Source organism: Aethalodelphis obliquidens, unplaced genomic scaffold, assembly GCF_003676395.1.
Source record: "Aethalodelphis obliquidens isolate GAN/ISIS:26980383/991018 unplaced genomic scaffold, ASM367639v1 scaffold24, whole genome shotgun sequence".
Classification (NCBI taxonomy): domain Eukaryota; kingdom Metazoa; phylum Chordata; class Mammalia; order Artiodactyla; family Delphinidae; genus Aethalodelphis; species Aethalodelphis obliquidens.
Genome location: NW_020837968.1, coordinates 17,421,610 through 17,446,031, shown reverse-complemented (window position 1 = coordinate 17,446,031; position 24,422 = coordinate 17,421,610). Strand labels below are relative to the sequence as shown.

The 24,422-nt window shown below is 38.7% G+C and overlaps 1 protein-coding gene across 2 annotated transcripts in view; it reads left to right on the top strand.

Moving 5' to 3' along the window:
- NVL (nuclear VCP like) overlaps positions 1–24,422 on the top strand; it is a 99,564-nt gene that overhangs the window by 19,278 nt on the left and 55,864 nt on the right. For both annotated transcript variants that reach the window (XM_027122284.1, XM_027122285.1), the window contains exons 11-15: positions 321–438; positions 5,786–5,930; positions 17,280–17,529; positions 19,241–19,459; positions 20,310–20,414. In XM_027122284.1, coding sequence (XP_026978085.1) covers positions 321–438; positions 5,786–5,930; positions 17,280–17,529; positions 19,241–19,459; positions 20,310–20,414 — 837 coding nt within the window. The remainder of the gene's footprint in view (positions 1–320; positions 439–5,785; positions 5,931–17,279; positions 17,530–19,240; positions 19,460–20,309; positions 20,415–24,422) is intronic.

The following is a 24,422-nucleotide window of genomic DNA, read 5'->3' as shown; positions in this document are numbered from 1 at the left end:
ATTTTTAAATTTCAGAACATAGCAAATGTGCCTAATTTACGAAAGAATTTCAGTAGTTTTATCATCACAGAACATGGATTGATAAGAAGACTATAAATGTGTTATCCTATATGTAGTCTCTTACTGTTCTCTTTTAATCCTTTCAGTTCTCCTAAGTCAGATAAAAATCAGAAGTAAATCACTGTGAACTGCCTTCTTTAGGGTTATTCTTTTGGTGAATGATCCTTGAACTTTAAGATTGAAAAAATGTATATACTTAACTATGCTGCAGTACAGGGAATACATTTATGATTGTATTTTTGTGATATTCTTATTTCTAGTCAAATGCACCGTGTATCCTTTTTATTGATGAAATTGATGCTATTACCCCCAAAAGAGAAGTTGCTTCAAAAGATATGGAACGAAGAATTGTAGCCCAGCTCCTAACCTGCATGGACGGTCAGTTTGAAATAATGAATTCATTTTAAGAAAATGAATTTTCTTTTTTTAGTGTAAGATGTGAAGATATGAAACATTCAAGTAGCATAAAAGAGTAAAAGCAGAAATCTTTTCTTTTCATAAAAGATTGCATTGTTAATTTTTGGAGTATATCTTACAGTTATTTTTAATGCATTTACACACACTGTATAAATACAGTAACATTGTTTTGCTTTTTACAATACTCTGATTGCACCATACACACTGTTCTATAACCTGCTCTTTGTATCTTAATATTTCTTGGAAATGTTGCCACTTTAATGCATTTGTATCTACCTCTTTTTAATTGCTGCTTGGTATCCTTTAGGATAAATTTATCACATTGTACTTAAATATTTCCATTTTGATGGATATTCAAGTTGTTTTGGTTTTTGCTTTACAACAAGTTGTAGGGAATATCCTTAAATGGTCCTTTTTGATACACGTGTATTTTTCTAAGACGAAGCAATGGTTAAAGAGTGTACATTTAAAATTTTTATAGGAAATGGCAAATTGCCTTCCAAAAAGACTGCCATTTACATCTTTACCGGCGCTATACGAGAATCACTCTTTCTCCAGATCCTTCACAACATTGAATTGTTTTAATTTTTGCCAGTCTGAAGGATGAAAATTGGTATCTTTGTTGTAATTTGCATTTCCCTGATTACCATTGATGTAGATCATCTTTCCATACTTTTTTGGCTGTTCATATTATTTACAAAGTCCCTTTTCTCATCCTTTTCCCATTGTTCTATTGAATTTTTAAAAAAATTTGAGTGAATATTATATTTCAATATACTATGGAAACAAATCTTTTGTTAAATATACTGCAATTACTTCCTATCTGTAATTTGTTTTTCAATTTTGTTTAATGGTTTTTGGATACAAATTTGGAGGAAAGGACTCAGCACGAGTAGAACTTTTGGAACTAAATCTTACCTACTGTGAAATAGCATGTTTTATGTACATAAGAAAATTTGAAGTAATACATATTTTGCATTCCTTGGGATGCTAGGTTGTAGATTGCTTATTCTGCTGTTTTATTTTTATGTAAAATTTTCTTGCCATGTTTTAAGGACTGTGTTCTTTTTTTTAAATATCTGCATCAATTCTTTTTTTTTTAATTAATTTATTCATTTATTTATTTTTGGCTGCATTGGGTCTTCATTGCTGCACGCGGGCTTTCTCTAGTTGCGGCGAGCGGGGGCTACTCTTCGTTGTGGGGCGCGGGCTTCTCATTGCGGTGGCTTCTCTTGTTGTGGAGCACGGGTTCTAGGCAAGTGGGCTTTGGTAGTTGTGGCACGTGGGCTCAGTAGTTGTGGCTTGCAGGCTCTAGAGCGCAGGCTCAGCAGTTGTGGCGCACGGGCTTACTTGCTCCGCGGCATGTGGGATCTTCCCGGACCAGGACTCGAACCCTTGTCCCCTGCACTGGCAGGCGGATTCTTAACCACTGCACCACCAGGGAAGTCCCAGGACTGTGTTCTGAATTATCATTATTTTATTGAAGCTAATTTGTTATCAGTTATAAGATACACCATTATTTTATGTACCTCTGAGAAGGAAAATGGCAAAACACCAATCAAAGTATGACATAACGCTTATCACATTGATAGTATAAGCATTCTGATTTCAGAGATACTAAAATGCGGAAAAATGAACAAGTACAGGAATTAAGCAGACTACTTATTACTAGAACATTACTGAAAGCCCTGTTAGTTGGGATTTTTGGTGTGTCTTTGTGTGTTTTAAGTTTCCCCTTTATAAACCAAAGTAAGGAAAACAGTAAATAATTCAACTTACATAGTCATCCTTTTACTGAACTGAACTTGGATCCAGTTGCCCAATGCCCAGCAAAGCCAGTTTACTGACATGGGTTGTGGTGAAGGAAAGCACAGTGTTTATTGCAGGGCACCAAGCAAAGAGAGTAGGCAGCTAATGCTTAAAAGACCTGAAGTCCTGATGCTTTCAGGCAAGGTTTTTTAAAGGTGATATTAGGGGAGGGTCTCAGGGTACATGATCAGCTCCTGGGCATTTTTCCGATTGGTTGGTGGAAAGGTAACAGGGTGATGTTTTGGGAATTTTAATCACCAGCCAGTCTGGGGGCTCTGTGCTTGTGGTCAGCATGTAGTTACCATCCTCCACTGGGTGGAGGGTCTTAGTTTCTGTAGAACCACTGAAAGGTATGCGTCAGATTGTTATCTATATATCCCTTCTGGAGGAACTATGAGTCCTGTGACTTTGTTGTTGTAATTGTTAGCTGCTTGGGTTCACTTTTTAGAACTCGGCAAAGGCCAAACAAGAAGCAGAGGACACAGAGGGGCTTGTACGCAGGAGGGCTCTGCAGAGTCCTGCTCACTCTCAGTTCTCCCTTTTCTTTGATACACCTTAATCCTGAGGGGAACAGGGGTGGGACAAGAAACGGAATAAAGTTTTGCATAGAGATGTTAATCATAAACTCAGTGGAGGAACTCGGTTTTATGGGGACTTGTTTCTTTCTCTCGCCCCAAATAGCCTGTACCATGTGGTCATTTTTTTCCCTACGGTTTGAGAATTTTGTAAAACCTTATTATTAAATCAGAGTTTATAAATCTGAAATTGTAAGAAGTTAACACTTTTAGGTAAATTAATATGAACAAGATAATTAAGGAGACCACTTAAAAAAAACTAATTTCACCTAATTTTAAAAACTTAAACTCAGACATAATTCTAATTATTAAGATCTGCGAAGGATCTTAAAATATCATCATTTGTTTATGAGGAAACTGATGCACAGAGAGCTAAGGGCCAGATACATACAGTGAGTCATTAGCAAAGCATAGGCCAGAATCCAGATGTTTATTTATACATATGCAATTAATGAGCTACCACAAATACTTTATTTATGAGAGCTATTATCCCAGAAACACATTAACTAGTTTTTGTTTTTGTTTTTTTTTACTCTGTGTAAAAACAAGTAAAACTTCATTTTTTTAATAATCAGAAATTCATACTCTTGACTAATGTAACTTCAATTTAAAATGATCAGATCCTCTAAAAGTGAGAAAAAGAATGGGATTTATCTTGTAGTAAGTGGCCAATCCTAGCTAGGGTCTGATTTTTATCTTTCTAGCTTTTGAAACAGCACTTGTGTTACTAAGTATTGAGTTCCTGTGGAAGGATATTTTCATTACTGAAGATTTAACAGATTTCCATGATTGTTCTTGTTGAATTCTGTTATTAACCCTTGCTGTGTTCAGAGCATATCACCAAGACTGTAGTGTCTGAGCAACGTGAACTAGAAAAAGGAAGCAGACTCCTACCCTTGGTCATTGTTTTAGCTGTGAGACGGAAAGCATCCCTGAATCAGCAGTGGAACAGCTTTGGCTCTATACCAGCATTAGTGCAGGGAGGGTTCAGCATAGGAACATCTTCCTGTGACTGCAAGTTTGTAGCTCGTGGTGCTACGTCAATTCTGAGGTGTCACCTCGTTTTCTGTAAAGTAGTTCTGCTTGTTCAGGGATCTTCTCTTGTAGCGTGAGTCTCTTTTTTAAGCTGATTCCTTTTATTCAGTTTTCAAAAAATATTAAAGAGCTTTTTGTCTCGCTCAAACGTATACCTTATGCCTCTTTTCTTTTCAATCCAAATTTATCCAAAGAGTAGTCACTGCCAATTAAATATGTTTCTATTTCAGTTCTATTCTGTAACCCCACCCCTACAGTTGTCTCTCTGCCTCTACCATTCCACTGAAACAGTCATAGAAAACTCGTTGATGATCACCGTTGGCCACATCTTTTGGTTTGCTCTTAGCCCTCACCCCTCTGAACCCACCTCTTACAGTTGTTATCTGGGGGTAGCGATTGTACCTAGAGTAGTTCCTGGCGCGGGGTGAGCACCCAGTGAGTGTTACTGGTGGTGGTTGAGAGCATTTGATACTGTGATCACCTTGTCCTTGTCGTTGTTATCACACTTGGCTTGAGTAACACTCTGTCCTTCTGTTCTCTGACAACTCCCTACTGCTTTCCTTCACTTACTTGCCTCCTTTTCTCCATCCCTTAAAGAAAGATATCCCATAAGCACTTACACTTGATCTTCTTTTCTTCTTGCCCTCGCCACTTCCCAACTATCTCCTGTTCAGTGCATTGAAAAACCGTCAAATTACATCTCTGATCTTCATTTCTGGTAGGCTTGCAACCCATCTTCGCAGCTGCCTGTGAGATACTTGCAGGTGACTGTCCCACGTGCCCTCACACTCGGTGTGTCCAGAGCTCCACTGGCTTCCCCTGTGGCCCTTTCTGCATGTCTGACCTCCCTCCTGTATTCCATATTTAAGTTAACAGCATCCAAACTGAGTTGTCTTTGTCTCTTCCTTCTCTTCTGCCTTCACATTGAATCATTTGCTTAGTGCTTTTGATTCTATCTACAACTTGGACCTTAAACTGGGCTTTTCGTTTTCATCTCCTATGTTCCTGCCTTCACTCATCTCTCACCTGATTATTGTATTCAAATCACAACAAACTCTTTTTGCATTTATTCCTCTTTATTCGATTCAAAATTATTATTAGAGTTATCTTTCTAAAATACAAATGTTACCAGAGGAACCTTTCATGGCTTCCTGTTGGCAAAAGAATATCCTCTAAATTCCTCACTACTTGGCTGATAGAGGACTTAGTTACCTGTGAGGGGGTGTAACCTCAGACTCTCTGCTAGTCACCCCTGGTTCAGTTGAGAGAAATAATACTTGTGGAAAATACACTTTAGGCCCTGCATTCTGTCCATTAATAAAAATCTGTATCTGGATTAGGCCAGAGCAACTGGAGACTATATTGTATTCCCCGATCTCAGTGTAGTGAGTCTGTTTTGAGATACATACTACTCTGTCTTGCCAAGGCTCCCTATTGGTGGACCACTCACCTTGTCTTAACATGCCACACCTGTTTGTACCTCTGTGCTTTTCGCTCATTCCATTTCTTCCATGTAAAATTGCATTAACCTATGTTTCAGCTTATCAATATCCTATTTACCCTTCAAGCCTTTTCTAGAATGTTACCTCCTCCCTAAGTTCTCCCTGATTCCTCAGTCTGAATTCATATCTTCCATCGTATCACTGTGGTGCTTTGTTTATGCTTACTGTGCTTCAAATAGATTGAGCTGCTTGAGGACAAAGTTTGTATTTTCCTTACATCTTTCCCATACTAGACATTTAGTGAATGTTAGTTTTATATACATGTATATATATTGCTATCAGTGTGTAATACTCTCTCTCTAACCACGTAAATGACTTGTGTAAGCATTATTATCCTTAACGTCAAGTGTCTTGTTCACCACTCATCCTGTGTCTGGTTCTTACTAGATCTGAATGACATGGCCGCTACAGCTCGGGTCCTAGTCATTGGAGCTACTAACCGACCAGACTCCTTAGACCCTGCTTTGAGACGTGCAGGAAGGTTCGACCGAGAGATATGCCTAGGTATCCCAGATGAAGCATCCAGGGAAAGGTATACTCTTAGAGAATGAACTTTGTATGCCACTACATCATCTGAACTGAATGCTTTGAAAATGAGGGTTGAGAAATATGATGTAGCCTTTTCTTTCTCTCTCTCTTTATGTGTCAGTGAAATTGATTTGGAAAGGAAAAAGCCCACACTAAATTAATGCTTAAGAAAACATTTTACTCATTAATACGGCCATTGTTTCAGGCTGCTTTTTTCAATAGTGATATTGGACTTAGGTATCCATACTCATTTATCTGGTCTTATTAACAGTGTCTTGTGTTTTTTAGGTGGCCGATCAGCCTAGGGAGAGTGTCTAGAGCTATGGAATAGTGCTCACTGGTCCACATGCAGGCTAAATCTGAGTTTAACAAGTATTTTAACTTGTTGCACTAATCTGCCTAAGGTCACAGGTTCCCTGACAAATAATTAAATGGTAGCCAGAGAGTTGAAAGCTGTCTGTTTGCTCTAGGACCAACCTTTCCTAGTAATTGGGGTTGAATGTCCATAGAGCAAAGAAACACCCACCAATATCTCAGTAACAAAAATATCTCGGGAGGCACTGTTCAGGCAATGGAGTAAAGAAAATCTAGTAATGTGCTGAAGTACCGTATTTTTTTTTTTTAGCTGAGTTGGGTCTTCGTTGCTGCGCGCGGACTTTTTCTAGTTGCGGTGAGCAGGGGCTACTCTCCATTGCAGTGCACAGGCTTCTAATCGTGGTGGCGTCTCGGATTCTTAATCACTGTGCCACCAGGGAAGCTCTGAAATACCGTATTTACAATGACTTTCGGCTTAAGTTAGACACTGAATTGCTGTACACGATCGCCAGTGGCTTTTAGAGAAAGTGGTATGTAGTGAAAGGATAGTTAAGGGGACAGTGGAGAAGGGAAGAGGTGAAGGACAGGAGACTTCATGAATGCAGGACATAAAAGTGATCAGAAGACACTTTGGACAGGAGAAAGCATTCGAAAGGAACAGGTCATCCTTACCTTCTTCCCAGTGATTAATGTGACTTCAACTTTTCATTCATTGACATTTTCTTCTTAAGCTGTTGTATTCAGTGTCATCTATAGGTATGCTCATTGCATTCTCACATATATAATCTTTAAATAGTTACTCAACCATTCAGGTTTCTTTACTAACATGTTTATACCCACAGCAAAATAATATTATTTAGTATTTAAGTTGTTTGTATTTATTCAGCAAACATGTATTGAGCATATAGTATATGTATATACCACTGGGGTAGGTAATATGAGGAATATAAAAAATTGTAAGTCCTTGCTTTCAGGATGCTTACAGTACAGAAAGAGAAATAAGGCCTGTATCCTTTATCAAGCCTTTTTTTGATTAAGTGCCAAACTTAATGGTAGAGACATAGACACAGTAGAGCCCATCATCCCTGCTAGATAAAATCCTTTGTCCATTGATCACTATTCCATCATCAACAAAGTTCTTAAAGGGCTTTCCTAGATAACCATATTTTGAAAATTTTCAAGCCTACGGAAAAGGTGAAAAAATAATACAATAAATATCTGTCCTTTAGCTGAATTTACCACTTGTTAACATTTTACCATATTTACTTTCACTCTGTATATAAAAACGTCAGGGCTTCCCTGGTGGCACAGTGGTAGAGAGTCTGCCTGCCGATGCAGGGGACACGGGTTCGTGCCCCGGTCCGGGAGGATCCCACATGCCGCTGAGCCTGCGCGTCTGGTGCCTGTGCTCCGCAACGGGAGAGGCCACAACAGTGAGAGGCCCGCGTACTGCAAAAAAAACCCCAAAAAACACAAAATGTCATATATTTGTGTGTGTATATTTTATTTTATTTTTTTTTAATTTTATTTATTTATTTTATTTTTTGCGGTATGCGGGCCTCTCACTGTTGTGGCCTCTCCCGTTGCGGAGCACAGGCGCCAGACGCGCAGGCTCAGCTGTCACGGCTCACGGGCCTAGCCGCTCCGCGGCATGTGGGATCCTCCCGGACCGGGGCACGAACCCGTGTCCCCTGCATCGGCAGGCGGACTCTCAACCGCTGTGCCACCAGGGAAGCCCTATTTTATTTTTTTTGCCAGCCCATTTGAAGGATAGTTGAAGACATCATGACACTTTAGCTGTACATACTTCTCCTGTGTAACTATCATACCATTTTCCATACTAAAGCAATTTAACACTGACAATAATATTATTTAATACACAATCTGTTCTAATTTTTCCAGTTGCCCCAAAACTGTCCATTGTACCTTTAATCTTTCATTTTGTTTTGCTTTTTTTTTTACCCTAGATTCAATAAAGAGCAAACCTGCTATGTAGTTGGCATGTCCCTTTAATCTCCTTGAATCTGCCTTTTTGGGGGAGAGAGTACTTTCATGACATCGACATTTTTGAATTGTCTAGATAAGTCTTTTGTAGATCACTCTACAACTTAAATTTATCTGATTGCTTTTTCACGATTAGATTCGGGTTAAATATTATGAGCAAGAATGCTACATTCATGGTGAGGTGTCTCAGAACATTTCAGGAAGTTTGTAGTGTCAGTTTGTATCGTTGTTGATGTTAAGTTTGATCACTTGAAAAATTTGTCAGAGTTCTCTCCTCTAAAGGTACCTTTTCTTTTGTACTTAATAAATAAAATCCATCTGTTTCTGGTATCTACAGTTATTTATGATTGCCGTTTGTTGGTTTGTTCAAACTCCATTTTAGATTCAGGAAGTAAATTCTATAGGCATACATTGGTGTTTTATGTAGGCTGTAATCGTCTAGCTAAGTCTTAGATGGCTAGGGGAAGAATTTTTCTGAGACTAAAGAGGGGTATTAAATGTTTACTATGTTTAAGGCCAATTGGGAAGAGCAAGGTCAAGCCTGAAAGAAGATAGCTCTTGAATATAATTATGAGGTAGAATTTTTTAAGGAAGAAGTTTTGTTTTTTTTTTTAAATTTTTTGTGGTAAAAAAACACAAACTTTGCTATCTTAACCTTTTTTTTTTTTTTTGCGGTACGCGGGCCTCTCACAGCTGTGGCCCCTCCCGCTGCGGAGCACAGGCCCCGGACGCCCAGGCCCAGCAGCCGTGGCTCACGGGCCCAGCTGCTCCGCAGCATGTGGGATCCTCCCAGACCGGGGCATGAACCTGCGTCCCCTGCATCGGCAGGCGGACTCTCAACCACTGCGCCACCAGGGAAGCCCTTAACCTTTTTAAGAGTACAGTTCGGTAGTGTTATGTATACTCACATTGTAGTGAATCTCTAGAACTTTTTCTGTCTTACAAAACTGAAACTCCACATCCATTAAACACTAATTTCCCCTCCTAAGGAAGTGTGTCTCTCTTTTTCTTTCTTTTTTTTAATAGTTTTAAAAAATTAATTTATTTTGGCTGCGCTGGGTCTTTGTTGGGGCTCTCGGGCTCTTTGTTGCAGCGCACAGGCTTCTCTAGTTGCAGTGCGTGGGCTCAGTAGTTGTGGTGTGGGCTTAGTTGCCGTATGTGGGATCTTAGTTCGCCGACCAGGAATCGAACCCGGGCCCGCTGCATTGGGAGCGCAGAGTCTAAACCACTGGACCACCAGGGAAGTCCCGGAAGTGTATTTCTGATTGAGTCTTTGACAAAGGCAGAATACAGTTTTCTTATTTTTATACTTTTGTCTAGCTCTGAAGGCAGAAGCAAACTAGTTATATTATTATATGCAGATGTTAATGAGTTAAATTCTAAGATGGGGAAATTATATAATAGAATTAATATATTAATAGAATTACATCAGTGTTTATTTTATCAATAATTCTTAGAAATAATAATTCTTAGGAAGTCATTAATTGAAGAAATATTTAAGCACCTGTTGTTTACCAAGGAGACACAATGGTTGGCACTTCAGTCACCACTTTAAATAATCAGAAGTGTGATGAGTACAAAAAGACAAAGACAGGGTCTGAGGGAGGATATATGTATCAGGCAAAGCTAACATGGTCTGGAGGTTCTCTTTTTTTTAAAAATTTAATTTAATGTTTTTAAAATTTATTTGTTGTTTACTTGGCTGCACCTGGTCTTAGTTGTGGCATGCAGAATCTAGTTCCCTGACCAGGGATCGAACCCAGGCCCCCTGCATTGGGAGGGCGGAGTCTTAGCCACTTGACCACCAGGGAAGTCCCGGTCTGGCGGTTCTTAGGTTCTTAAAGGCGTCTCTGAGGAAGCTGAGACTCAAAGAATAAATAGCAATTAACTGATCACATGGTGAGAGTGATGAGAGTATTGGTAGGAATAGCATGTGTAAAGGCCCTAAGGTGACTGAGAGCTCAGTGTGTCCAGGGAACTGGAAGAAGAATATGGCTATAGAAGTAGAGATAGGATGCGGAAAGGCTGCAGAGGTGTACAGAATCCAGCTCACAGATACCTTGGTAAGGGTTTTGGACTTATTCTGTAAGTGGTAGGAAGCAATTAAATTAAGCAGGACAGTGATAGAAACAGATTTTTGTTTTGAGAAGGTCGCTGTAGCTGCAGTGTGAATAAGGAATGACAGGAGAGCAAGATGGGTTGTGGTAGCCCAGTGAGGGAGCTGTTGTGATATCCAGAGGCAATGGTGGGTGGGCTTAAAGAGGTGGGAGTGCAAATCGAGATAACTGGAGGCATTTAGGAAGTAGAATCAATAAGTTATGTTTATCAATAGAATATATGTGTGGAGAGGTGGGGGCTATGAACAAGAGGGAAATATTCCCAGATTTCTTGCTTAAGCACCTGATGGTTTTCAGGTGCTTAAGGGGTGGGAAATACTGGAGGATAAGCAGATTTTAGAAGAGGATTTAGGGATAGATGGAGTTTAGAGGCAATTGCAGGATGTCCAAGTAGAGATGTCAAGTTGGCAATTGGACAAATGAGTCTGGATCTCCACAGAAGCCAACATTTAGGAATCATCAATGTATTGATGGCAGTTGGAGTTAAGAAAGTAGATGAGATTGTCCAGAGAGTGTGAAGAGAACATGTCAGAGGTTCTGGGACAGGCCTGAAGAGGCTAACAGGCTCAGGATGTAGGAAGAGCAGCCAGAAGCATTGGGAAAATGAAGAGAAAGTTGTGTAATGGAAGCCAAGAGAAGTCTGTGTTTCCAGAGGGAGGAATGAGAGGTCCAGGGAGGGAGGGCTGAAAAAGTGTCTTTGAATTGAGCAGCCTAGAGGTCACTAGTGACCTTAACAAAAAGCTGTTTGAGTGGAATGGTAGAGGTAAACTCCAGGTTGGAATGGTTGAGGAGTAAAGGGAAACTGAAAAAGCGAGAGCAGCAGCCTTCCACGGTTCACTCAGGAGAGTCTGCAGCGAGGGAGAAGGCAGAAGGTTGTGGTGCCTTCATGAGGTAGTAATGGGGTGTCTAGAGAGGGCTTTTCTAAGGTGGGAGAAGCTTGAGTGGTGTCCTTACGGGTTGATGGGAAGGAGAAATGGGAGGAGCAGGGAGTCAGAGCTTATGTATCAGTGTTGGCCTTAGAATGAGGGTTAATTTGTTGACATGATAGTAAAGGGAGAAAGAATGGATATGCAGGCAAGAAGGATTATCAGTTTGGTACTAGAAAATTGAGGGCGTTGTCTCTATGAATTAAAAAGCGAGATCTTCAGATGAAAGTGAGGCTCATGATGGATAGGTTAGAGGTTTGAGGAGGATGAAGGTCTGAAATTACTTCCTTGGCTAATTTGAGATGAACTGGCTGGGGTAACAGGATTTTCAGGCAGTGTTTAGGATTAGGGTATGGAATGGTACCAGTAGGGCTGGTTTAATGATTTTTTTTCCCATAGCAATGCTCAACATTCTAGGTTCAGGCACAGAGAAAGCAGAGATTTAGAATTTAGATTAAGAAAGAAAAAAAGAGACTATGGACTCTTAATTGTAAAAATAGGACTATTTGATGAGGCGGTGGTGAATCCGAGAACCTACTGAGGTTTGAAAACAGGTGTGTGGGAGACTGAGCAAAGAGGAGATGCTGGAGCTAGTGATTTCAGAGGTGGGACAGATCCAGGTGCTGATAAGGTCCAGGGCATGACAGTCCATGAAGTGGAGAAGAGGGCAGAGGCAGGTGAGACGGGGGTGCAGAGGCCTTCAGTAGGTGCTGGAACTTTGAGTCATTGAAGGAAATTATCTGGGAATCCAAGCGCTGCCCGTATGTCCTGTGCTTTTTTCTAGATGTTTAACATTTCCCAGCTTTAGTTTATTTATCTGAAATACAGTAATAGTAATAATAACAAGACCTTACTTGATCTGTAAAATGATAATAATACTTTAACTTGAAGGCTTCTCGTAAGAATTAAATCAGTGGACCTAGCATAACATTTGGCACATAGCAAGAAAAGAAGTTTTTGAGGTAGTTATTGGTATTTTTCTGAACTTAAAAAGCATTTTATTATGTAAAATGTGTACACAGAAGGAGTCTAATATAATTGTTTCGGTTTCTATTCTTGCAAAACAAAGCACCCCCAAGTTTATTTTTATTGTTTCTCACCATTTCTGTGGATAAAGAATTCAGAGAGGCTCAGCCAGCTGGTTATGTCTCAGGGTCTCCCGTGGCTGCAGAGACTCTAGCTGGAGCTAGAACATGTGGAGGATTGGGGCAGCGGGGCTGTGCTTGTCTGCCTACTTAGCTGTCTGTATACCTATCATTTGATCTTGTCTGTTCCTTGCCTCCTGCCCCCCCAACCCCTTTCTCGTCTTGTCCGCTGAAGGCCTCTCACGTGGCACCCTTTACAGGGTAGTGTGGGCTTGCTCAGAGTCGGGCAGCCTCGGGGTGGAAGGGTTCTTCCATGGCAGGTTAGGGCTGCAGCATGAGGATTGCAGGAAACAGGCTGAAGTGACCCTGCTGTTCATTTTATGTTATGTTTTGTTATGTTTCGTTATGTTATGTTATAGTTGTGCTGGGTCTTAGTTGCAGCTTGTGGGCTCCTTAGTTGCGGCTCACCAGTTCCTTAGTCATGGCATGCAAACTCTTAGTTGCAGCATGCATGTGGGATCTAGTTTCCTGACCAGGGATGGAACCCGGGCCCCCTGCATTGGGAGCTTGGGCAGCACTGCTGTTCTTGACCTCAGGATTTGTAAAATATTACATCAAAGGGAGGAAAAAACAGCAGTCAAAACCAGCCACTCTTAACACACCCCAGCCCTGTCACCTGGGCGTGTGACTCTCCCCTAGGAGGCCCAGGAAGAGGCACGTCCTGGGAGCAAGGATCTGCATCCTCCGGTCACCAGTCTACCCGGGGCCATGCCGGAGGGGGTGGCCTGGACTTGGACATTGAGGTCTAAGCTCTTTCTACAGCAGATCTTCTAGCCTTGGAAGTGAGGTCACATAGCATCAATTCCACTATTCTCTGTTGGTTGATTGCTCACTCAGGTCAGCCCAGATTTGAGAAGAGGAGTCATAGCCCCACCTCCCACTGAGAGGAGGGTTGAGAATTTATAAACAGGCTTTTTAGAACGGTCACAATAATGAACCCCCATGTTTTTATCACCCAGTTTCAATAATTATCAACATTTTCACAGTTTTATTTTATTTATCCCCCACTTTTTTTTTCTTGGAGTGTTTTAATGCAAATCCCAGGCATTATATCATTTCAGGTATAAATACGTCCATATCTAATGAATAAAGACTTTTTATTTAGCATTACACAATGCCTTTATATACCTAACAAGTAATAATTTATCTGATATCCAAACGTGTTCATATATTTGTAGTATGTAGTTGTATTATGAAGTTTGACTATATCCATATTTAGCATTTTCATTTCTCATCTTTATAAATATTGTTCCTATATGAGGATCACATTTCATTTATTCACCTTTGTAACTTTTCTGAAATTCATGATTGCCAATTTTTTTTCATTTGCTAGCCCTCTTACAATTTTTTCTGCACTGTTTCCTCCAAGTTTTTTTTTTTTTCTTTGTGTATGTATATGTGTTTGTTTGGGTCTGTATATTATACTGCAGTGAGAAATGCTATCTTTATAAAGTCATAATAACAGGACCTGGCATGTGGTAAGTCTTGACAGTTGAGAGCTGTTACTATTACTATTTCATGCTGGCAGCTTAAGAGTGAGGCTGATTGCATGTGTGCAATACAGGCTACTTTGTTGAAGTGTGAGTGCCATTGTAAAGCAGTCATATGACCAGCTAACTTTTGAGCTAGAAAACTCCAAATATCTATCTCTGTAGATTCTTTTTGTTGAACCAATTCAGATTTTTCAGAAAAAGATCTTCAGACAACACCATGGGACTGTCCATCTAGCTGCTGGTCTTCTGACAGGGGCAGGGGCAGGAGGTTGAGCGACTGGACACAGACTTTGACCTTTTTTTCTGATGGAGTTGATCTTACTGTTGTCCACAAACCTGGGGCTTCCCTCTCCTGGTTCAGTTTCACCAGAGGGTACATTGCTGGTCTCCTGCTGGTTGACAGGGTGGAGGGTATGTGGCGTCTTCAGACTTCTTATGCAGATTTTCAGATAATTTCTGTGTTTTGGCTCCCTGCTGTGGCCCTAATTTCTGTAGTTCAACACTTTGGTGCCTCTGGTTCATGGTCTTTGAGGTTCCACCAGACAAATATACTTCCTTCTCAATAGCGCACCTTTCTGCAAAATGTTAATTTTGACTTTGTGCCCTCTGCAGGGTCATTTACCATTCTCCACAAGTTTCTTCATAAATTTTGGTTCAAGATTACAGATAGTCAAGTATTTGTTAGTCTATACTGATAGAAATAAATGATTGAATAAATCAGTGGGTGAGAATAGGCAAGTCTCTGGTGCAAAAGAATTTCAAATAATTTATGTGGTTGCATTGCCCTTAAGGAGGTGGAGTATAGCTCCCTATTTCTTAAATGTGAGCCAGACGTAAGTGACTTACTTCCAGAGAGTGTAGTATGGAAAGGGAGGGAAGAGTAACTTCAAAGGGAAAACCCTTTCAAACACTGTCTCAAGGTAGTCAAGGTTCACATCTACAACAATAAGTCGTGTTGACAGTATGTATCCTTGATAATGAATGATATGATGAGAATGACACTTTACCTCTGTGGTCTTCTTCCCAAAAATGCTTTACTCTAGTCTAATCATGACAAAAATATCAGACCAATCCCAGTTGAAGGACATTCTACAAAATACTGGGCCAGTAATCCTGAAAATTTTCCTTAGTGACAGGAGAGGTGTATGAGGTGTACAGAGTTCTCTGGACTATCTTTGCACTAATTCTATAAATCTAAAACTTTATAAAATAAAAGGTTTATTTTTTAAAAATTAGTTAAAACTCATCCCATTTACAGTCAACTATATTATTAAACCTGAGTTTTTATTCTGGGAATTCCTAATACTTGAATATAGGGATTTATAGTTCTTAGGGCACCAGCTAGAGCTGACACGGAGAGACCCATGTTGGGTGGCCTTTGTCTTCTTTGGTAGTAAAATATGCATATATCAGCACCCCCCCCCCACAAATATCTGTTTCCTTCAATATCTCACATCAGTGTAGATACCTGTCTTTATTATAGAGCCATACTGAAGCCTATAGCCTAAGACAAGTGTTTATAACTTTTTAAAGACCTCACGGAGATAAAGACTGATCCTCTGTTGCAAATTCTTTGCCGTACTTCCAGGATAGGATGGGGGGGTTTGGGGTGAGGGAGTAGAGTACAGATAATTTCCTAGGTTCTTTGACCATGGAGTTTGTGTTCCTGTTTGTTGTTCTTGTTTTGTTTGTTTCTTTTTGTTTTGGAGGTGGGGTGAGGAGGAAATATTGCTGAAACACTTTTACTCAACCGTGTTGAAACTGGAAATCTCTTAATGGTTATTTTCTCCTCCTGTGGAGTTATAGTATGATGACCAAAATTACATTTTTTCAGGAGTAGACTGTAACTGAAAAAAAGGATGATATTTATTTTATCTTAGCTAGTTTCCTTAACATTCTAAATTTCTTAGTATTCTTATGCATAGCAGCAAATCAGGTCTGTATCTTTAGGAAGCAGTTCTATAATGGGACTTCTTCTTGGCTCCTATTGTTTACAGTATCAAAGTGAATTATTTTTCATTTGTCAGAAATGTTTATCTGCTTCTATTCTATTCACTTACATGATCCCAAATGACATTTGTATAGTAACTTATTCTCCAGTAACTTGACATTTGAAAATATTAGTCTCCTACAAATTTGGAAATTTCAAAATATATTTTCTTGTCCAAGTTAATTTATAATATCACAATATGTAACTAATAATAATAACAAACATTTATTGGGCACTTATTGTGGATCAGTCACTGTTCTAGGAGCTTTGCATGTATTCACTTAACATCCCTACTATTAAGTGCTACTGTAATATATATTTAATAAATGGAAAAACTGGAGTACAAAAATGAAATAACAGAGAGTGACAGAGCTGGCATTCAGACTCAAGTGGTCTGGCATCAGACCTTTTTTTTTTTTCCGCTGCCTTGGGTCTTAGTTGTGGCATGTGGGATCTTTCGTTGCAGCGTGTGGGCTTCTCTTTAGTTGTGGCACATAGGCTTCTCTCTGGTTGTGGCACGTGGGCTCTGTAGTTGTGGCATGCGGGCTCTCTAGTTGTGGTGCATGGGCTTAGTTGCCCCATGGCCTGTGGGATCTTAGTTCCCTGACCAGGGACCGAACTGGCGTCCTCTGCATTGCAAGATGGATTCTTAACCACTGGACCACCGGGGAAGTCCCTGGCATCAGACCTTTTGTCCTGAATATCTTTACTGCTTTTAAGTTTTATTCAGTAAATCTTACCAGAAATTGTTTAAGATATTCCTTTAATAATAATAATTATCCAGAGTCCATATTTCATTGACACATACCATGTTGCCAGTTCAGTTGAGCAAAATTTTTCACACATAAGTACAAAGGATGAGCAGTAAATAAAGATGAAGTTGGAGAAGTAACTGTCCTAATATAAAATTGGATATTAAAGTTTGTATCAGTATAACTTTTCATGATGAATAAAATTAATGGTTGATTTTGAGTTTAGAGACTTTTTTATTGCTGGCAGATGTCCATTTAAACTACTCTAAAAGTAGAATTTACCTTATATCCTCATAAATCATTTGTCTTATTTCCTCTGTAATATTGTAAAATTCTTAAAGGCAGAATATTTTTTAAAAACCAATTTTTTATTCTTCACAGAATTTAATACAGTTTCTAAAAAAGCAGATATGTGTATATATTAACCCCTGTTGGAATAAGGTAGGATATATTATAGCGATTTAGCATTTGCTGAATGAGTGAGCTATTTGATCTTATTACCTGTTATGATACCATTGACAGAGAGGAAAGGCTTCAAATAAATATATTCCGTGACTTGTTTTTACTAGTAGGTTAGGAATCTGAATTTCTTTTCCTTGTCTTTTCTACAGAATACTTCAAACTTTGTGCAGAAAAGTAAGACTTCCCGAAACTTTTCATTTTCGTCACTTAGCACACCTAACGCCGGGCTTCGTTGGTGCTGACCTGATGGCACTCTGCCGAGAGGCAGCCATGTGTGCAGTCAACAGGGTCTTAATGAAGCTGCAGGAGCAGCAGCAGAAGAATCCTGAGATTGAAGGTTTGCCCTCTGAAGGAGGCCAGGAAGAAAGGATTGGAACTGAGCCCACTTCTAAAACACAGGTGCTTTCTCTATAGGTACCTTAAACTGTCATTTAAACATTTTTAATATGTGTTATCTTACAAGCAGGCAAGTGTCCATATAGTTGGGGTTTATGATTTTGTTTCATTGGCATTGTATCTTTAGAGTAATTATCAGTTACACCCAGAGTGTCTATAATTTCAAAAGTACAAGTTGTTTTACTTTTTTCAGTTGATTCTGAATAAATTCCTTTTACAATAATGATTATGAAATCTACAGCAGGTGTTGGCAAACTATGGCCCACCTGCTCACTGCCTGTTTTTGTAAATTAAAGTTATATTGGAGCACAGCCATTCTCCTTTATTTTTTATTTTATTTTTTAATACTTTTTTTTTTCTTTTTGGTTGCGCCGGGTCTTAATTGCGGCTCGCGGGCTCCTCAGTTGTGGCATGCGAACTCTTAGTTGTGGCAGGCATGTGAAATCTAGTTCCCTGACCAGGATCCAACCTGGGCCCCCTGTATTGAAGCGCAGAGTCTTATAACCACTGTGCCACCAGGGAGGTCCCCATGCGCCTTTGTTGACACGGAGTCTTTTTTTACTTTCACACTTCACAGCTGAATTCGCATAGACGTCCATACAGCAGAGACCGCATGGCCCATAAAGCCTTTGGTGTTTACTCTAATTCTTTACAGAAAATGTTTTCCAGCTCTTATGAGAACATTGGCATTTTGTTATATTTCCAGGTTACCTTTTGGTTTGATATACTAAGATAGTCTGCTGATGCAACCATATCCTTGTCCCTACCTGCAAATAGTGCTGGAGGACAGTGCTGAGAATGTGAGAGGGACATTTATTATCCAAGATCTGTTAAAATTTTGAGTTTTGTGAGTCATGAAAACTCAGTATAACATTTATATAGCATTTTATAGCTGGCACAGGGTGCTTTAACATATTATATAACTTGCTCCATATAACTTTGTTAAGTAAATATCATTACTTTTCCCATTTCATAATCAAAGAAACTAACCTTAAGAGATTGTGACTTGCCCGAGGCTACACGGCCTCTACTTTCCAGAGCAGGAACTTAGATCTAAGTCTTTTGTTTTCAGATCATTTGTTTGTTCCGTACTCATTTGGAACCACAATGATATCTGTTAAAAATAATAGTAAACTCATTCCTTTTATAATATTGCATATAAATTAGACTTTTATAAGTTGAATTATTCAGAGTTACTTTCTACACCTGTTCTTTCATTTTCCTCGCAAAGCAAGAAATCTGCCTTTGAAGTTCAAGATTCATTCGTACTAGGAAAATTGCCTGCTTTCTGTTTAGTTGATAAACTGTCACGGAGCCATATTATGAAATTAAACTGCCGCCAGAGTAACTTTGTTTTAATTTCATCAAAATTCAGCTGTTTCATGAATATTTGTAAATGAAGAATGGAAGTAACATGATTGTTGAAATGAATATTTGCCAACTGCTTATGTTTGCTATAGCTAGCCCTAGTAGAGTAAATAAAAATCATTCTTCTATAGTTGATGATAGTCGATGCATTTTTGCTTGACTAAATCAAATAATCCATTTGGAGCAAAATAAGTGACTTCTGTCAATAGAGAAAATTATTTTAATGCATAGAAGTTCGTGTAGTTTACAGAAATATTGGAGTAATAATTTTTTAAAGTACAAACAATAACGTTTTCAACAAACTTTGTGGTTTTTCATTTTTTCCCCCTCATTTGTTCCCTTTCAGGATGAATTGCAAAGGCTCTTGGGGTTGCTGAGGAACCAAGATCCCCTCTCAGAGGAGCAGCTGCAAGGGCTGTGCCTTGAGTTGAATGATTTCATTGTTGCTCTATCCTCTGTCCAACCCTCTGCTAAAAGGGAAGGCTTTGTCACTGTCCCTAATGTGACATGGGCAGATATTGGTGCCCTGGAAGACATTAGAGAGGAGCTCACCATGGCAATATTGGTAGGTATATCTGCCGCTAACTGTTGTTGGCGTGTGTGATGGGTAAACGACCATGCGTGTGTACTAGGTTGTATGTCTAAATTGGCTTAACTATATGTTTTCTTTTATCTGTTGTATTATTATTAAGCCCCCAGTGATGGTTTTTCATTCTTCTGAGATCTGCTTTAGATTTTTTCTTTTGGTGGTGCTTGAATTCTATGGCAGTGAGTTTAAAGAAGAAAAGAAAAGAAAACATTTTAGGTTTTAACCGAGAATAAATTATTTGAGAAATACTTTCTGAACTTGATCGTGCTCATAAGGGTCAAAGCAGTTTTAATGCCCGTGAAACTTTGGATTTTCATTTACTCTTACTTTTCCACTTCCCTGATCATTTCATGGTTCATTAATGATGTATGATCCATTTAGAGGTGTGTAACTACTGAAAGAGAAAATACGTGGAGATGATAGTGAACAGGTGTCTCTTGCTTTTGATTACACAGAGTACTGCTGCTTCTGATTTCTTAAAGGGGGCCATTGCTTAAAATCTTTATAACCTAGAAATCTAGGTTATAGATTTAGATTATAGATTTAGAAAATCTACGTTTTCTAAAAATTGAGTTTAAAATGTTGAAATACTGTATCTAAAATGTTTTCAGAATTTACATTTAAGTATGAATTTTTCAAGAGCAGGGATTTTAAATTTATCACCACTTACCTCATGCTTGAAACAGAGGTAAGCACTCTGTGCCAGGCACTGTTCTTATCTTCAGGCCTCACAATCAGTGTTGAAAATAGGCATCTAGAGATGATTTGAATATGCATTAGAAAGTGGACATTTGTAACAGATTGATGTTGGGATTGTTTTTTCCAGGCACCAGTTCGTAACCCAGATCAGTTCAAAGCTTTTGGGTTGGAGACTCCAGCTGGAGTCCTCCTTGCTGGTCCCCCTGGCTGTGGGAAAACTCTGCTGGCAAAGGTATGGAATAATTCAACTGCATGTATTTTATTTCTTACTATCAGTTAGGATAACATGGATTTAACTTTAAATGTTACAGTGAGATATTTTTGCATATTTTCATATTATTAGAATTTCATTTTGGAAAGACTGACAATTTTCTTCAGGCAAGTTTCCCACTTTAATTTTAATTATACAAGGTATATCATGGCAAATTTGGAAAAGAAAATTTTAAATCTACCATAACCCCATTGATTTTAACACAGAAATTTTCATGTTTTCTGTGTATTACATTCTGAGTTTTTAATGAACATTATTGCATAGTTGTAGTTTATAGCTGACCTTGTTTCCTGCTTTGATATAGTTATTATTTATAAGTTAAGTATTTTACATTCCTTATTACAAATGTTATTTCGAAAAATTAGTTTTTTACAATAGAAAATATAGATAAGCAAAAGGGAAAAGCATTACTTATAATCCTCTCACTATTGCCTACTAGTAACCACTGTTTGTTTCATTTTGTTGTTAGTCCTTCCAGATGTTCTTTTGTACATATATATCAAGATAATATGAATAACTTTTATACATATATTTACAACTATAAGGTTTTTAAACATGCATTTTTCACTTATCAGTATTTCTTGAACATCTTCCCATGTCAGTATATGCAGATACACATCGGTATTTTTAATGCCTGCGTAGTATTCTGCCATAAAGATGCTCTATAATTGGGCTTCCCTGGTGGCGCAGTGGTTGAGAGTCCGCCTGCCAATGCAGGGGACACGGGTTCGTGCCCTGGTCCAGGAAGATCCCACATGCTGCAGAGCGGCTGGGCCTGTGAGCCATGACCACTGAGCCTGCGCGTCCAGAGCCTGTGCTCCGCAACGGGAGAGGCCACGACAGTGAGAGGCTCACGTACCGAAAAAAAAAAAAAAAAATTTTGGATTACTTGTAAATAAGAAATCAAAATTAATGGCATTTTTAATAAGTTTCACAGCAGCCGAATAATCTGCGGCTCCTCAGTAAATACCAAATATCCACAGTGCCTTTTGCCCATGTATATATATATACCTATATAATATACATGTACATTTTTAAAAACATTTTTACTTATATTACTAAATTTCCTTGCTTAATGCTTTCAGTACTCTTACAAGGCATTGCTGTAAAGGAGTTTGGAAACAAAGGAGGGAAAGGAGAACACCACAGTTGCTGGCCTATGTTTTTTCACAACAGTTTTAGAAAATCGTAGCCAGAAAGAAGGTCCTGCAAGCTAATATGTGAATTCACTGGGTGGATGCAGTTCCCTTGCCTGAGTGCCTTGTAATGTTTGTTTGTGTTTTAGTTATATCTACCTTTGACTAATTCTGCTCACAGCAGAAAGGAGATAGCTTAGATCATTTGAAATCCCTAAATAATGTTAAGGCATCATAGATCACATTTTTCCTCTTCTTCCCACCCGCTGCCTCCCCAAATTGCCAACGTTTTGGTCCCTCTCTGTTCAGTCAGATTTCTGGTATCTGACCATTTAGAGCAGGGAATCTTACCTAGGACTCCATGGATGGACTTCAACAGCTCACCGGATCCATGAGCCCAGGCAATATATTATGAGTATATGTATTTTTTCCAGGGAGAGAGTTCACACTTTTATTAGATGCTTCAAGAGATTCATGACTACATGCCCTAGAATCTAGAAGTAATAGAAAGTGTCCTGGAATGGCAGAAGCAAAGTGTTACTGGAGTAAAGTTATGGAACCACTTATGAGTCAGAACCTGGCAACCTAGAATTGGTTATAAAATTAAGATTTTGGATGACCTTGGTTGTTTTGTTTACTCATGATAACAATAACATAATGAAAAATTTCTAAGCACTAGCACATATTATATAAATAGCATCAAGTAAAGGCATGTGATTGCTGGGGGCCAACACACTGAAAATTGGTGACTAATAAGAAGGAAACTGGAAAGAGAACAGTTAAAATCATTTAGTCATCTGCAACTATATAGTATGGAAGCAAACAGTTCCTAACACTGAGTACAAGATTCATGATGATATCCATGAAAAAATTAAATTATATTCACTGTATTTCATTTATCAATAGAAGACAAAAGATTTCTGATAATTTCAGGAACTCTGTTGTGTGTTTTAATGCGTGAAATCTTAGTTATCTCGCATATGGATGTTGAAAACCTAATGTAGATGAATCATGCTTTATTAGATGTGTATCCTGACTCTACTTAGAACGTGAGAGGTAGGAAAGTTAAGAAATTGGCAGCCGGAAAGACAGAGATTTCGAGATGTGGATAAGCTACATATTGAGCAGTTTTTGCCTGGCAGTGCCTGCATGCATTCATTTATTCAACCAGTATTTGTTGAGCTACATACACTTTGCCAGAACTTGTCCAAGGTGCTAGGGATAAACTAGTGAACATGACACCTACTCTAATGGAATTTATTGTCTGTCTTGAAGAGGCAGGCAGTAAACAAAACAATAAAATTGCAGATTCAGCTAAGTTATGATGGAAATAAACAAACTGTTGTGGCTATTTTAGGTTTGGTATTCAGGGGATGGTGATATTTAACAGAGTCCTGAAGGACTAGATAGCCACATGAAGAGGCAGGGAAAGAAGGGGAAGAGTCTTCCAGATAGAGGGAACAGCAGTTGCAAAATCTCTGAAGTGGGAAAGGGCTTGGTGAATTCTAGAATCAGAGAAAGATCTAGTGGCTGGGCTAAGAAGAAACTGTCATGTCACAAAATATAGGCTTGCAAGCCATGGTGAATATTTCAATTTGTACTTGAAAATAAATGAGAAACATAGTAAAACTATATGATCTCATTTACATTAAAAAAATCTTTTATTGGATTATAGTTGATTTACAGTGTTGTGTTAGTTTCAGGTGTACAGCAAAGTGAATCAGTTATACATATATATATATCCACTCTTTTTTTTTAGATTCTTTTCCCATATAGGCCATTACAGAGTATTGAGTAGAGTTCCCTGTGCTATACAGCAGGTTCTTATTAGTTATCTATTTTATATATAGTAATGTGTATATGTTAGCCCCAATCTCCCAGTTTATCCCTCCCCCCTTCATTTACATTTTTGAGTTAAGTGGAGAATGGATTGGAGGAAAGCAAAGAGAGAGAGGAAGCCAGTTAGGGTTTTTTTGGTTTGGTTTGGTTTGGTTTTTTTGCATGTCCAGACAGTAGGTGATGCTGGTCTGGATGAGGATTGTGGTATAGTGGAGAAATAGGAAGTATCAGACTCACCTACATTTTAGCATTAGAGCTAATAGAACTTACAGATGGATTGGCTGACCTGACAAGACAAGAGATCAAGGGGAGACACTGGTTTTGGCTTAGAAAATATATTTACTGGGATAGGGAGAAAAAGAGTTTGGGGTGTGGGATTTGGGGAGAGTTGGGAGAAATTCAGGAGTCCTGCTTTGGAAACGACAGATTTGAAAATCCTATGAGATCCAAATGCGAAATGAAAAAAAGAAAAAAAAAATCCAAGGGGAGATGCTGAGGAATGTGTTGAACATAAATCTTGAGCTCAGATATCAGGTTCTAAGAATAGGAAAGAACTTTATTCCCTGATCATTTTGAAGTTGTGAGTGATTTTATTCGGGTTTCATCTCTACATTCTCAGTGTAATTTTTGTATTCTTCTACACATATAACCATATATTTCTCCTTTGTTATTCTCTTTGGCTTTCAGCCATGCAGTTTAATCTTTATTTATTAAACAAAATAACCTGTAAATACTGTAAAGACTGGTACCGATGCTTTTGACTTCTGGTTTATGAATGAATGAATGAATGATTGCTTTCATTGGGCATAGCATTTGTTTATACAGAGATTATGATTTCACTAGGATTCTAAGCTAGGGCTACAAATATACTTACATATACCATGTTTATGTAAACAAAACATATACATAAATGTTTCAAGTCATTTCCATCTGATTTCTAGTCTGTGGAAAGTTTTAGGTTCACATTTACTTCCTTTGATTTTCTTTTTATTCC